This window comes from Oxyura jamaicensis, chromosome 25, assembly GCF_011077185.1.
Source record: "Oxyura jamaicensis isolate SHBP4307 breed ruddy duck chromosome 25, BPBGC_Ojam_1.0, whole genome shotgun sequence".
Lineage (NCBI taxonomy): Eukaryota > Metazoa > Chordata > Aves > Anseriformes > Anatidae > Oxyura > Oxyura jamaicensis.
Genome location: NC_048917.1, coordinates 769994 through 784733, shown reverse-complemented (window position 1 = coordinate 784733; position 14740 = coordinate 769994). Strand labels below are relative to the sequence as shown.

The 14740-nt window shown below is 60.7% G+C and overlaps 1 protein-coding gene across 2 annotated transcripts; it reads left to right on the top strand.

The window, feature by feature from the left end:
* The first annotated feature begins 726 nt into the window (after positions 1-726).
* Positions 727-8511, top strand: HJV (hemojuvelin BMP co-receptor). Of its 2 annotated transcripts, none has more exons than XM_035346659.1 (4): positions 727-880; positions 5045-5206; positions 6035-6537; positions 6977-8511. In XM_035346659.1, the coding sequence occupies exons 2-4, from the start codon at positions 5113-5115 to the stop codon at positions 7598-7600; spliced, it is 1221 nt and encodes a 406-aa protein (XP_035202550.1). In that variant the 5' UTR covers positions 727-880; positions 5045-5112; the 3' UTR covers positions 7601-8511. The 2 variants fall into 2 exon arrangements, with proteins under 2 accessions (XP_035202550.1, XP_035202549.1); XM_035346658.1 differs by lacking the exon at positions 727-880 and adding an exon at positions 2934-3266.
* Positions 8512-14740: the final 6229 nt, after the last annotated feature.

The following is a 14740-nucleotide window of genomic DNA, read 5'->3' as shown; positions in this document are numbered from 1 at the left end:
GCTCCCAGCTTTTTTTAGCACTCCCCTACCCCGCAGCTGCTGAGCAGGTGCCGTGGGCGGGTGATTTATCTGCACGTCGGCATCTCGGGAGCGGTGCCCGGGCACGGGAGCGGGATCTTTTCCTCCGGAGGGGGGCGAGGGATGCCAGCCCCATGTGGGTGCGGGCAGGGGGCTCGGGGGACGCCTGTGGTTATAGGGTGCAGCTCCCCTGGCCTCCCCCGGTCTCCTCGAGGTCTTTCCTCTCCAGCTGCAGCACCGAGATTTCTGCTCCTCCCAGCAAGCCGAGCAGGGGAGCAGGAAAGCCGGCGAAACATGGAAGAAAACTTTAATTTCATTCAAGATTCGCATCTCAGTTGGGTTTTCCAGCTCCTTCCTCGCAGGGCCCTTCCCTGCAGGCCCTCTGCTCCATGCGGGTGCTCTGCACTCAGGGTGCAGCCGAAATGGGAGCCCGCCTCGGGGTCCCCTCAGTGGGATTCACGCTGCAGAGCCTGGGGAAACCCCTGGGACCCGCAGTTCGTCCCACCAGGACCCTGCGCCCATCCCAGGCGTGGCTCTCTCTGCCCGCAGATTTGAAGCGCGCACGGATGCGTGCCGTTCGGAAACCTTCGGCTCTCCCTCCCTTTCCCTTCCCCTCCCCACTGGAATCCAGCTTTCGGGATCAAAAATACTGCTGGCTATTTTTAAAGCACCGACTTAGCCCCTCTCCTCCCGCGGTGACGGATCGGGCTGTCGTAAAGCTCAGCTGTTTTCCGCTCCCTCCGCACCGAGCCCGGGCAGTAACAGGCGCGATTCGCCCAGGGGGGGACCCGGAGCGAAGCCAGGGCAGGATTCGTGCCCGAGGCGCTGGGGGCGTTGGGCAGCACGACCCACCGCTGCCGGGGTGAGTGGAGCACGGGGATCCTCTGTGCCGGGTGGGAGAGAAGGGAGGGGGCTCTGTGCCAGGCGTGGTGAAGGCGTTGGGTCTGAGCACCGCGCACACGTCCTTTCCATCGGAGGGAAGCGAGAGCTTCTCTTCCAAGGGGCTGGCAACGTCTTCCTGGCAAATCCCGGCTTCCCAGGCACCTGCCCTTCTTCCGACCGTGATCCCAAGGCGGGAGCAGGCACGGGGACGATGCTCACGGCTCCTCCCTGCCTCGGAGACCCGGAGCCTGGCTGGCCCCGTACCCGAGGGATGCTCGGGTGCACGAGCCTTGTGTGCTCAGCAGCACAGCGAGCGATGCTGGCGGCTGGTCTGCCCCCGGGCTCTCGCAGCCCCGATGCAGCAGACAGATCCTTTGAGACCGGTGCCCCTTGAGGTGTGGTTTGCTGAGCGTCCCCCCTCCACCCTGGGTGGTTTGGGTGCAAAACCCCCGGGGTGCTCCCGATGACCCCTGTAGCAGGGGGGTTGCAGCTCAGAGCCAAGCAGGGGCTGTTCTCCCAGGGCACATCCAACCTCGAAAGCCCCGGGGTTAGATCCTGACCCAGTGGGTGGCATCCCTGCCCGTGGCAGGGGGGTTGGAACCGGGTGATCTTTAAGGTCTCTCTTCCAACCTAAACCATCCTGCCATACCAAATCATTGCCAAACTCATGGTGCTGGGGCTGGGGCTGGAGCTGAACTGTGATGGCCCCAGCTCAACATCCAGCCTTCCCCAGATGAGCATCCCCGTGGGTGATGCTCAGAGAAAGCCCCTCACTGCCTGCTTCGCATCACGAACAGGATCTCTCCCCACTCCCGGTGCTCAGGAAACCCTCGTCCTTCGGGGCAGGAGGGTTGGGGCGAGGCCAGTTGCTCTGCAGGCAGCTCCACAGCCCCACGGTGGCTGGATTTGAGGACCCAGCTGGCAGGATCGGGGTTTTGCGCCTCCTAAACCTCCAGCTGATTCTGCTGGTGGGAAGCGGGGAGCTGGTTCTCCGAAGAGGTTTGATCGCAGATGCTTTTGGCTCAGTACTGCGACGCTCTGCCAGCCTGGGAGAAATTCCCAGCCTCCTCGGCCCAACATATGCCTGCAGCCCCTGCTCGGAGAGCTGCCGCGTCCTGACGTTGCTGAAGCAACCGATGGCTTCATTTCAGGATCCAGCACCTCCCCAGCACCCACAGCACCCAGTCCCGGGGTGCCCCGTCGCCCAACCTCTGCCCTCGGGGCTGCAGCAGCCGGGACGTCCCAGCCTGGTTCCTCCATCCGAAATCTCCCCCGGCCAAACGAGGCGGGTGGGTGGGATGCCGAGGGGCTCTCGCCGAGCCCAGATGGCCCCGGCTGCCGTTCCCGGAGGAATTCCCACCTGCCCAGCCCTTGCCCCGTGTGTAACCGATTCCCCGGCTCGGTGTCGGTGCCGGGGGCTCGCTGCGGGGAAGCCAGATGGGAGGATGCCGGGCGCCCAGCGCGGACCTCGGGAGGCTGCGCTGGGATTGGGGTGTTATTTTTTAAACAACATTTTTTCCACTCTCCGGTTATCCCTCGTTACCAGGTAACAGACCCAGCACATAAATACCGGGCAGGGAAGGGAGCTGCAAAGCCTCCGTGCATCCAGGGACAAAAAATAATCGGGCACCCAAAACCTTCCTCCTCCGGTGGCCGCTGATGCACAACCAGCTGGGATTCGGACCCAAGCTGGTATTTATTCCTTGTTTTCCTTTCCTCTAACCACAACCCACGAGGAAGATGGACTGATGCACTTAAAACACGAGCCTGGCTGCGGATTTCAGCTTGTTCTGCAACGAGCAGCCCCCGTCCCTCCCTCCCTGCCCCGCTCCCTGGGTGAGGAGTGGCTCCGCAGCTGCTGCCCCCCACCCCAGAGCTCGGCTCCCACGTGAGAGCTCACATCGGGGTGAGCAGAAACCCCTTTTCCTCCCCATCGCTAAAGGGGGAGGCCCCATGCAGCCAGGGCAGCCTCGGTCCCCCTTCTTCCTCAGGCCCCATCCTCTTCCTCAGGCCCTTCTGCCCCCCTGTGCCATGCACCCTCTCCCTCCGCACCCTGCGCTTGTTGTTCTTGGCCGGGTTTTGGCCTGGCTAAATTTAGGCAGCTTGATTTCGACACCCATCCCCTGCCCCGCGGGGGGAAGAGGCTGGAGCAAAGGTAGCGAGGAAGAGGAGGAGCGGGGTCCGCTCCCCCAGCAGCACCTCGGGTTTTATCCGGCTGTGAGGCCAGGCAGGTGCTGAGGACGGAGGCTGGCACCTTGTGGGCTGGCACTTGGGTGACAAGGAGCTGGGTGACAAGGACAAGGCAGCCCGGGTGGCCACCAGGGAAGGATCCCCCAGGGCCAGGGGTCTGGAGGAAGCCGACGCAGGTGAGAGGGGCTGCATCCATGCAAGGGCAGGGATGAGGGTGCCAGCGGCTGGAGGTTGGTGCAGGCACCCAGGGGTGCCCCAGGGTGCCATGAGCAGGGACCCCCTGGGAGGACTGGGGTGTCCAAGCACCCTTCATTGCCCCAGGAACTGTCCAGGAACCACCGAGGCATCTCCTTGGGCCCCTGAGGGTCTCCAGTCACTGCTGCCACCTTTCTCCTTGGGATCAGGACATCCCGAGGAAGGTCCCACCACCTGCAGGCCCCATGGTGGGGCCTCTCCCTGCCCCAGGCAGAGCCACGCTGTCCCGTCACACATTAACCAGCCGCTTATCAGCCGAGCGCTGCGCCGGGGACACGTCCCCTCCATGCCACCAACCCCTGGGGTCTGGGTCTCCAGCTCCAGGAGGGATGCGCGGCAGCTCCCAAGCCCGCTCGAGCAGCTCCCGGGCCAAGCTCTGGGCACTGGGAGAGGCTCGGAGCACACGCAGAGCTTGTGCCTCCTGTGCCGGTGTGCTGAACGTGAGCCCAGCTCCGGGCCGTGGCACCAGGTCCGGTGTCCCCATGCCCCCGGCTGCAGGGAGCAGTTTCCCCCCCTCCAGCGCAGCCGGCCGAGAGCAGCTGGCAGCCAGAGCATCGCCAGCAGGTTTGAGGCATGTTTTCGCTCCAGACATCTGCCCCGTTAGCCATTAATCCAGCTGGCAGAGGGACACGGGGGGCTGCCAACACGCGGCGACGTCACCGCGCCAGCCAGTACAGCTAATGGTGTTTGTTTGATGGCTGCAGCCACAGCAAAGGGAGATGGAAGGTGCTAGACAGCGCTGCAGGACTGCCTTTTCTTTTATTTATTTATTTTTTTGAGAGCAAGATGAGACTTCAGGCTCTTTTCCCCCCCCCTGCTTGCAGCTTTCACTTACCAGCAGTCACGGCGTCGGCAGTACGCGCTCCTGGGGCTGCCCGGGGCACCCGGCACATCGCTGCGAGCAGCAGCCTCTGGCATGGCGCACAGCTAAAGAGGAAGGGGGAAAAGCACAGATTTCACCTGCAATAGCTTCAAAAGGACGTTTGCAAAAGGCTGAGCAACGACCAGCTGGTAACTGAGCCAAGGGCTCAGGTCCCCAGCCCTGATGAAGAAGCCGCAGCCAGCTGCTGGACCCCGGCCACGTGCAGCGAGCGGCGACGTGCTCCTCGCATTGCCCTTGGGCCAGCTCAAGGCTCCCACACCCAGAGTCAGCACTGGGGGGGCTCAGAGGGGGAGCAGCCACGTGCTGGTCTCAGGGGGAAGGGTTTTGGGTGGAGCAGGAGGCGCTGGTGGCACCTGGAGGTGCTGGCTGCTGGCTTCACGGCGGCCACGCTAAGAATTTGGCTTTTCAGCTCCTAAGCCCTGGGATGCTGCGCTCCAGAGCTTGGGTTTTAAGTACCCTGCACCAGCTGGGGTCACTGCTGGAGCCAGCAGAAGGACAGAGAAGCCCACACTGTACCCAGCGTGCAGGGCAGCACGGGTCCTCTCCGCACGCATCGGCTGCTTGTGCCCATGCCAGGAAGTGTCCCCGAGCCACTGGGGCTCCCTGAGCTGCAGTGGTTGAAAACGGCTAAAAGATACCAAATCCTCTGGGATTTTGCCTCAAATTCCACCTTCCCCAGGAGGCAGCAGCGCAGCCGAGCCCTGCAGGGCTGCATTTTTTTTGCAGCTGGCGGCTCCAAACCTGCAGCCCCGGGCACCTCCTGCTGCAGCTCCCGTGCGCTGGCACCTCTCCGATCCCACCTCTCTTTGCTCGCAGGGGAGCTGCCGGATGCAGCAGAGCGCAGCCAGCGGGTGAGCGACCCCCCAGGCTCTGCATGGATTGGAATGGGGAAAGCTGCCTGCAGTAAGAGCCCCGGGCAGCTGGAGAGCCCCGGCTTCTTCCTTCGAGCGCTCTTCTTCCTCCTCTTCTGCAGGCATGGTAAGGAGCTGCCCGGGCAGAGCGGTGCCAAAGCCCTGTCTGTGGTGGGGACGCCAGCAGGAGCTGCAGCCCCCAGGGTGCGGGGGCAGCACCACAGCAGAGCCCCCAGGAGAGGACTGGAACGAGCCAAAAAGCCTCTCATTGGGGTCCCAGGTCATTGGGGTCCCAGGTCATTGGGGTCCCAGGCACTAAGTGCCCTCCTCCCATCGCAGCTGTAGGGCGGGCAGCAGGGGGAGGCCCCTGGGAGCCCTCCAGAGATCTGCTCTCCCTCATAACCCCTTTGCTTCATGGGCTAATTGGTGCCCGCTGGGATGAATTCGTTAGCCCTCCCCGAGCGGTGGCAGCGAGGAGGGAAGAAGCCTGGGCGGCAGGACGTCCTTGGTGCAGTCCGGCCCATCACAAAAGAGTGATTGCCCAGCCTGGCCAAGGCTGAAATGGGAAGAGGGGGTTTCCCAGCTCAGAAATTCCCATTTGTCCCCTGGCAAGCCCTGGGGCAAAGAATCTCCGTCTGAGCCACGTCCCAGGGTCACGGTCGCAATGGTTGCGCTGGCTCGCGGCCGCGCTCGTGCCCCAGGTACAATCTCACGTCTCAGCTGCCCCAGCACAGCCCCTCGGCCCCATGCCTCTCTGCGCTGGGCCCCAGCCCATTTCTGCAGCTGGCCACCCCGGGTTCATTCCCTCTGGCCATTTAAACCGGCCGCTGAGCTCCTTACTGCAGGCACTCCCAGGAAGCGTCCCCAGCGTGGGACCGGCGGCGGGATGGGGCTGCCCCTTCCCCACTCCTGCAGCTCTACCAGGACGCCCTGAGCCGTCCCTTCTCCCCCCCAGTTTCTTCCCAGTGCAAGATCCTGCGCTGCAACTCCGAGTACGTGGCCGCCACCCTCAACCTGCGCGGCTCCGGCCGGACGGCGGCGTACTGCAACGCCCTCCGCTCCTACTCCCACTGCACCCGCAAGACGGCTCGCACGTGCCGGGGCGACCTGGCCTTCCACTCCGCCGTGCACGGCATCGAGGACCTGATGATCCAGAACAACTGCTCCAAGGAGGGCCCCACGTCCCCGCCCCGGCCCCGGCCCCCGGCTCCCAACCACCAGGGCTTCGAGTCTCTGGATATCTGCAACTATGAGAAGAGTTTCCTCTACAAGCACGGCCAGCCCCCCAGCTACCAGCACTGCGCGGCTTTCGGGGACCCCCACATCCGCACGTTCCACGACGACTTCCACACTTGCCGGGTGGAGGGCTCCTGGCCCCTCTTGGACAATGACTACTTGTTCGTGCAAGCCACCAGCGCCCCGGTGGCCAAGGGGTCCAACGCGACGGTCACGAGCAAGGTAACGCCGGCACCTAGGGCTTGGCAGCAAACCTGCTCCAGGGTGCAGCGGCGTGGGGTGCTCCCTGCGGAGATGTGCCTCGATAAAAGGGCTGGGGAGGGCAGCAGTAGCTAAAACCATGTGGGATTGGGCATTAATTTCCGCAGAACAAGAGGGATGAAGGTCCTTCGGGGACCAGGGAGAGCTCCCATTGCAGCCCGGGGATGGGTTACGGGGTGGTGCGTGGGGTACCTCTGTGTGCTCTGTCCAGGCTTGGCTCCTCCCTGGTTTGCAGATGATTAAATGGTGTTAAGGAAGGAAATCGCTTTGTGAAAGGACCGTGGTAGTGTGGGAGAGCTGGTGGGGGGCAGAGGGGCAGAAGGGTGGGATTTGCTTTGCCCTCCCGTAGACGAGACGTGGGGCAGGCCCGACCAACCCGCCTCCGCTGTGCTCTCCGCAGCTCACCATCATATTCAAGAACATGAAGGAGTGCATCGACCAGAAGGTCTACCAGGCTGAGATAGGCAACCTGCCCGCGGCCTTCGAGGACGGCTCGGTGAACGGCGGCGAGAGGCCGGGCGGCAGCAGCTTGGCCATCCGGGAGCTCAGCCCCGGGCGGCACGTGGAGATCCGAGCCCAGTACATCGGCACCACCATCGCCGTCCGGCAGGCCGGCCGCCAGCTCTCCTTCTCCATCCGGGCGGCCGAGGAGGTGGCGCGCGCCTTCACGGAGGAGCAGGACCTGCAGCTCTGCGTGGGGGGCTGCCCCCGCAGCCAGCGCATCTCCCGCAGCGAGTGCTGCCGCGGTCGGGCAACGGCAGAGGCGGCCCGGGCGCTCTGCAAGGAGATGCTGCCGGTGGAGGACGTCTACTTCCAGTCGTGCGTCTTCGACGTGGTGACCTCCGGGGACGCCAACTTCACCATGGCGGCTCACGGAGCCCTGGAGGATGCCAGGGTCTTCCTGCCCGACGCTGAGAAGCTGCACATCTTCCAGGCTGGGGCAGGCTGCCCGCACGTCTCTCCTTCCTTCCTCCTCCTCCTCCTCCTCGCCGCTAGTCTTTGGGCTCTTCAGTCGCGCTTTTAACTCCCGCTGGCCGCCCGCCGCTGGCACTGCGTACAGCGCAGGGGTAAGACGAGAGCGCTGCTGACTCAAGGCCCATGCCTTGCAGATCAAGAGAGATGCCTCACCTCGGATCAAGTAGCTCTGCAGCGAGGAGGAATCAGAGCCCCAGACCTTTGGAGAGGGGAGCGCCGGAGACAGAAGTCGCTGAGACTCCAGCTTGTCTGCGCTGCTCCTGCAAGCGCGGCACCGACTGAGCCTCGCTCCCCTCCCAGCAGGCCAATCCCCGCTTTTTTATGTAGGATCCCGGTGCGTGTTTTCCTAAAGGTGAGGATATCGCGGCTGTACCAAAGGAAGAGAAACAGCCAAGGGTGCAGGTGTGCTCGGAGAGCCTCTGCTCCTCAAAGCCTTTGGGTCTGAGAACAGAAAGGACTCTGGCAAGACGCCGGTCATTTCTGTGAGCCTGCTTTCCGCAGCCCTTCCAGCGCTACCGCAGCAGGCGTCGGCTCAGGGACCGTACAGGTTCTGCAATAACAGGCTCAAAGCCCAAATCCCAGCTTTTAGCAGTCAAAAAATGTCATCAGGTGGATTTGGGCCCCCTTGACACTGCAGCTGCTGAAGTCACGTGGAGCAAGGCAATAAGATGGTTATCAGAGTGATGCGACCAAGTTCTGAGGGTTGTTTTTTTTTTCCACCTGAGCTGGATTCATCCCTGCCATACAGAACCCTCCTTTCTCCGGGCTGGTGCCACTGATTTCCAGCCCTCTGCGGTCGCAGAGCATCAGGTCTCTGCCATTTCAAGCTCCTGTTGCTATTTTTCTTTGTTGTCTTGGCACCTGTCTAGGACTCAATATAGCAAGTTCTGGACTTTGGACCAGCGTTGAGTTTCAGTGAGAAAAAAATACCACTCGGCATCCCTCTCCTTTGGGCCCAGCTCTCTCTGTTACTGTCACAGCCCAGCGCACATCTAGCCAAGACGGTAGGTTTGACTTGTAAAAGAGAATTAATAACGAAGACACCGAGCTGGCAAAAAGCCCTGCGGCTGTACTGATGGGCAGGGGAACTAATAGCAGATGTACATAAATACAGAGGCGAGGCCAAATTAGATGTTTAATATATTTAAGAGGTTTTAAGTAAAGCAGAGTTCTATAAGTTAAGAAATATTTTCCATATGCATTTTTTTTTTTTTTAATGAAGAGGACTCATTAAAACTTTGCCATCCCTGTCCCACGGAGCCACGAGCGCCTTGCAAAGCCCCGGCCTCGCAGACGCGAGCTGGTGGCAGCCGTGGGCAGGAGTCGGGCAGGCGGCTGGGGAAGGAGAGCTGCAAATCACCAGGTGAGGAGGGTGTGGAAAGCGAGGCTTTGCAAGTCACGTTTCGGTGCACCCCCGGTTTCTTTGGTCCATTTTTTGTACCTCTGGCTCTCCCACCAGACAGTGAATGCAGAGATGTTTCTGAGCTATATCAGCATATTTCCTCCTCCGACATACTCTCGAAGCACACGGTGACTAGCGTGAGAGTTCCTCTGTTTCTTGTGTGCTGCTCTCGCTAATCCCTGAGCGTTTTGACATTAAAGGTGTCTATTTTTGAAGTCCTCATTTCCTGCCATCCGTCTCATTTCTTTGGTCGGCGGCAGCAGGTGAAGATAATAATATCTCGCCTTCCACCCACCGCTCCTTTTACTCTGGAGCACTTTGTGGTTTATATATACCCGCGCTGAGGCAGGAGAGCAGCCAGCCTGCCTCGCCGCCCCGCTCCACTACGTCACGGGTCCCCGTGGTGGTGGTAATGTTCCCCCAAGGGGATAAAACCCTCAGCAGCCCCGACCAGCCCACAGTCCCGGAGCTCCGTGGAGGAGCAGGGCTGCCTTTACGCAGCAACACGAGGGAGCCATGGGGTGAAACGGGGGCTCCTCGGCAGCACGCAGCAACGCTACGCCGCTGCCACGGACAGCATCGTGGTCACGCAGTAGGGGATGGGTTTTACAGCGCAGAATAAAATTATCCTTAGGTTTGGGCTGGTGACACCAAGCGTGCATGGGGAGAGGCTGGCGTTCCTGATGGAGAGCTGAGGATCTCGCTGCCTGATGGCCCCTCGCTCCCCAGGCCTCGTGGTACCTCCACAGCTGCATATCGGGGACAGGAGAGCCCCCAGGACCCCCCCAGCAATGCAAAGGCAATCGGGATGAGCCCACATGTGCCATGGGTGTATGGGCATGGCAGGGAAGCGGCGCAGCACAGCTCACCAAGTGCTAGCTCTGTCCCAACCCGGAGCCTGGCAGGAGGGCTGGGGTTGGGGCTCGTGCCTCCCAACCCGTTCACTGACTTCCCAGAGGGAAAAGGAGCCATGAGCTGGGCTCCAGAGGCGTCGTTCCCATTGAAAAGAAAACCAGAGTTCCCCATTTTGCGGTGCATTGAAGGCATCTCCACGTCAGTCCCCAAACAAACCCCAAACCCGTGAGAAGAGAGTTTTTTGGGGCAGAGCTCGCTGGAAAAGGCAAGCCATGCCACCCTGAGCAGCGCCCCGGGGTCCCCAGCTCTGGTGCTGGTTGGGGCCGGCACCGGGCGGGCGCAGCACGTCACGGCCACGGCCACCACGTCCTGCACACGACGCCGGTGCCTAAATGCGAGCCGCAGCCTGGCGGGGGGCCAGGCGTGCACGGCGCTGAATGGGCTGGAGCCCGCTCCCAGGATTGTTCCGTACTCTGCATCCTAAGCGTAACGATTTGGGGGAAGCAAGGCCTTTCAAAGACGTGCTGAAGGCTGTAAGGAGAAGAGAGCCCTTTCCACCCCTGACAGATTGCAGTCTGAAATAAAGAACTGGAACGTAGGCGTGGATCCAAGGCCCATTGATGTCGACAGGAGTATTTCCATTGACGTCAGCAGACTTTGGATCAAGCCCTCGGTTTCCTAGCATATGTCACCTGCTAAAAAAGACCCCGGCAACACTGGCCAGCGTTTTCATAAGCGAGCCCGGTTTTGGCCATTCTGCATGCAGATGCCCAACCTGAGCGGTTGCAGCAAGGGAATTCCCAGTCTAAATCCGACCCGGGGTTTGCCTGACCTTGTACACACTTGTCAACAGCACCGGGTCTCGGGGCAATGTCTCTTAAATCCCATCTGGCTCCGAGATCTAGCAGGTAGAGAAAAGCCAAGGCATTTTCTTGGGGCGTGAGGTGCAGTGGCCAAAGCCACTTCATTAGCAGCTTTCCCCTTGCTGTAAATGACCCGGTCAGCAGAGGCAGCCGGCTTGGCCAGCTCCTGGTGCTGCAATGAGGGTACAAAGCTGTGTACGTCGGCGCTGCCGAGCCACCAGAGCTCTCCAGACCAGACGTAGGTCTTCATAACGGTGACACCGGTCTAAAACTGCCCAACCACACGGCTTTGAGGGGTGCATCTCACGCCACGCGTGAAACGGGCACGTTTCAGTGAGGGCTTGGCCGGGTATTTGGCAATTGGCATTTGGCAAGACAAAAAGTCTCTAATCTAATAAAAAGAAGTAAGCTGCCAGCGGCATTTGGGCAGCAGATGCACAGATCCCAGATCCCTGTGGGTCCAACCCAGCGTTTTGCTCCCAAAGTGGAAATTCCACCGTTTTCAGGTTTTTTTTACAGCCCTTCCTTCGTGCGAGCAGGTAATGCACGAAGTGAATCCACGGATGCTCATCCCCAGACGTGGCACCTAGGACTGAGCAGGGCAGACAGAGCGATGTGGCACGTCCGTAAACCCCAAAACCAGCCCGTAAGGACGGAGGGAGGAAATCAATCCCTCCCGAGGTCCAACAGCCCTGGGAACAGTTCCTGGAAAGGCCTCTAGATGTCCGCAAAATCCCAGGGATGAGGAGCAGGGGCCGGAGCCTGCAGGGAGATCCGCGGCCCGTGGGTGTCAGCCCTCACCACGAGCCCCACCAAATGCTCCCCGAAAGGTGCTAAAGATTTATTTTCTGCTAAATAGGGTCCTAAATCTTTCAGATTGAGGGAGCTTTACGTTCAGGGTGGGCGTCTCCAGCAGCCATCGCCTTGACCCCAGGTACAAACCCAAGCGGTGGCAGCCTGAGAAGAGCCCTGGCCGCTGAAAAGTTAGAAATATCCCTTATTTCTTCGCTGTTTCCAGCGTGCACAACCTCCGCTGGGCCCTTCCAAGGGACACCCGGTTGGAGCAGGGTGGGGGACTCAAGAAAACTTGTCCTTTCCAACACTTCTTCCTCTCTTAATAGCAACCGATTTAAATTCTGGCTGCCACCAGAGGCAGGGAGGGCCCGGCAGGTTGGTTTGTAAAGCAGAGGGCTGGCTTTGCTCTTGCAGAAGAGCAGGGCTTGGGCGATGGAGCGGAGCCCAGCACGAGCAGGGAGGCAGCTGATGCAAGCAAGTCCTCCTGCCCAGGCCAGATGAGAGACACGGGACTTCCCAAGCTCCAGAAGTCAAATTCCTCCTTGTTTGTGGATGACCGAGCCTGGTCTGTCACAGGCTGTTGACTCGCAGCTCCGACTTTCCCCCCCTCTCTGTTGCAAAAACACAATCTGGCCAGAAAAGAGGTGAAGAAATCCCGTCGCAGCAAAGAACCATCTGTTAGGGAGAGCTTTCACGTCGTGTTCCTGGCAGGAGCTGGGGATCTGGACCCTGGGGGGAAAAATCCTCACGCTCAAGCCCTGCGAGGACTCTTCCCTGTTCACAGGGATTGGGAAGGGGAGAAGGGGCTCCAGGTCCGTGCCGTGCGTGCACGAAGCCTTTCCAAAGTCAGCCTGCACGGAGCTGCAAGTTGCAGGCAGCGGAAACCCAAGCCCTTGCTGCGGATGGAAGCAGCAAAAAGCTGATTTTGGTACCGGGGATCTGCGGGACGTGCCCCAAGAGCTTTCCAGCCCGTTTCACCAAGGGACAACTCAACCCTGTTCACCTCCAGAGACCTGGCGGTTTTGTGGCCCCTGCCCCAAACCAAAACTGTTGTTTTTTGTTCAGAAACACAGACGGAAATTCTCCCCTTGCTTCGCTGCCTCACAGCCTTCCTGCTCCCGAACCCAGCCGAGCCGAGCAGCCCCATCGCCGCCGGATCGCTGCGGCGCTCTGGATGTGGCCGCGGCTCAACGCCAGCGGATGCGAGCGGGGCAGCAGTGTCCTGCCAGCAGCCCCACAAGTCCCCCAGCCCCTCATTTTCCAGCTGTGGCCACACGGCCCCAAAACGACCGGGGTGGGATTTTCTAGGCGCTGCTCTCCGCACACAGAGCTGCCAAAGGAAATGCCTCTTCCGCCCCGGCTCCTGTTCCCGTCCGCAGAACAGGCACACTCTGTCCCTTCTCTTGGGCCTGTTGTGAATCCCTTCGCGTCCCTCTCTTCCCCCTCCCTGCCCTGAATGTGCTGGAAGTCACCATATATGGGGAAAAAAGGCAGAAAACGGCAGCGAGGAGCTCTGGGGAGCTCTGCGCCAGGCTCCACAGCCCCGGCCGCTGGCGGTCCCCACGCTGCGGGGCGTTGGGGTGGACGGGGCAGAGGACGATGCACCAAGAGGAGCCTGGCTTCTCCTGGCAACCCTGGGTCGTGGCTCCCGATAGCCCACACCAGGAAACAAAGGTTTTATTCCTCAGGGCTTGGCAGGAGAACGGTTTCCAGCGCAGTGTGACTGTTGTGGAGCCCGGCACCGAAAGCAGAAGGGCGAGCTGCTGAGTCGCACTGCCTGGTTTCTGCCTCGCTTAATTCCTTCTCCGTGACCCACTCAGCGGCCCCTGCTTTCCGTGACTCATCTCAGGGCCTTGGTTTCCAGCCCAGCCCTGCTGCTTTTGACCTGCCTTAAACCCAGCACGCTCGGTTCCTCATGCGGCTCTCCTCGCCCCCGGCCGGGCGCAGCAGGAGGGGACACGGCTCTGGTCGCCCTCCTCACCCACCCGCGCTGCCGCAGCCTCACCCGGAGCTTTTCTCCTTCCCTGCGGCAGCGATCGAGGCCGGGGGGATCCTCCAAGCCTCGCATTGCCAGTGGGAAGTGAGCTGAGAGGGGGCGAAGGCCTTAAAATAATTGCTTGGGGGGGGGAGTGGGGAAGCACCCAAGAGCCATCCCCTGCCCAGAAATCAAACTGCCTTCTCCTCCGATGTCCTCGTTCGGAGGGGGACGTGACATTTTGGGGCTGTCGTTTATGAGCTGCAGCTCGATTTCCAAACCCCCTGCTTAACGCTGAGTGCTGCTCGCGTGGGAAACCTCGTGAAGCCGAGTCTCATCCTGAGGAAATCGCAGCTTCCCCTCCTTCTGCAGGAGGACCGGGGAGGCATTTCCAGTCGGATAGAGGTCAGGGGAGCAAAGGGCAGGAGCTGACTGACAGCTAAAAGCAAATTTGGAGAGGATTCAGGAGCTGGAACGTGCCTTGGACCATATCTTTGGCAAGCTCTTTGGCTTGGGACTTCATTGTCCTTTGACATGGCTGGAATGCGTTTCGCTGTCCGGCCGCAGCCAGGCTGGACATGTCTTTCTTGGAAGACGGGCTGCGAAGGAAACCGGAGAGGGAAAGGATGAAAAAGGGAACGCCGGGCCCAGAACCAAGCCGGGGGCTTTGGGATCGCGTATCCCACGGCTGGCGAGGCTGGCAAGAGAGCTCTGCTCACCGGGCCAAATTAGAGCAAATCCGCGATTCTCATTAACCCGGCACCTTTATCCCCAGCGTGCTGCGGGGGACAATGGGGAGAGCTCGCCAGCACCAGAGGCAGCAGGAAAAGGTGCAGTTCCTTCATGACGCCCCTAATTGTGAAATAATTCTCTGGCGGCGGGGAGATCGGTCCCGCAGCTTGGCAGGCGATCAGTTTACGCCCTACGGTTTATATCGTGGGCCGCTCTATCAGGTTTACGCTCGCAGGTGTGAATTCGTGCTGAGGGAAGCAGAAGACGGGCAGGCGAAAAGCAGGGGGGGGGGTGGGAAGCGTGCCAGGAAGCCACGGACAAACAAGGCCCACGTGAGCGGGCGAAGGACAAAAGAGACGATTCCTGAGAAAAATAAATAAATAAATAAATAAATAAATTGGAAAAAAAAAAATAAATAAATCCCTTTCCTCGTTGCGGGTGGGGAGGCCTGGGCGACTCCGAAAATATTGTTCTGCCGTTTCCTCCACTCCCTGCGCTGCCCTTCCTGAGCAGTGTAATGGGGCTTAAAATGAGTGGTGAAAAAAGCCCCCGCCTGGGGAGGGGGGG

Coding starts and splice junctions, on each gene's coding strand:
- HJV (XM_035346659.1), top strand. CDS start 5,113: ATGGGGAAAGCTGCCTGCAGTAAGAGCCCCGGGCAGCTGGAGAGCCCC. Junction 5,207..6,034: donor CCTCCTCTTCTGCAGGCATG/GTAAGGAGCTGC, acceptor TCTCCCCCCCAG/TTTCTTCCCAGTGCAAGATC. Junction 6,538..6,976: donor ACGCGACGGTCACGAGCAAG/GTAACGCCGGCA, acceptor TGCTCTCCGCAG/CTCACCATCATATTCAAGAA.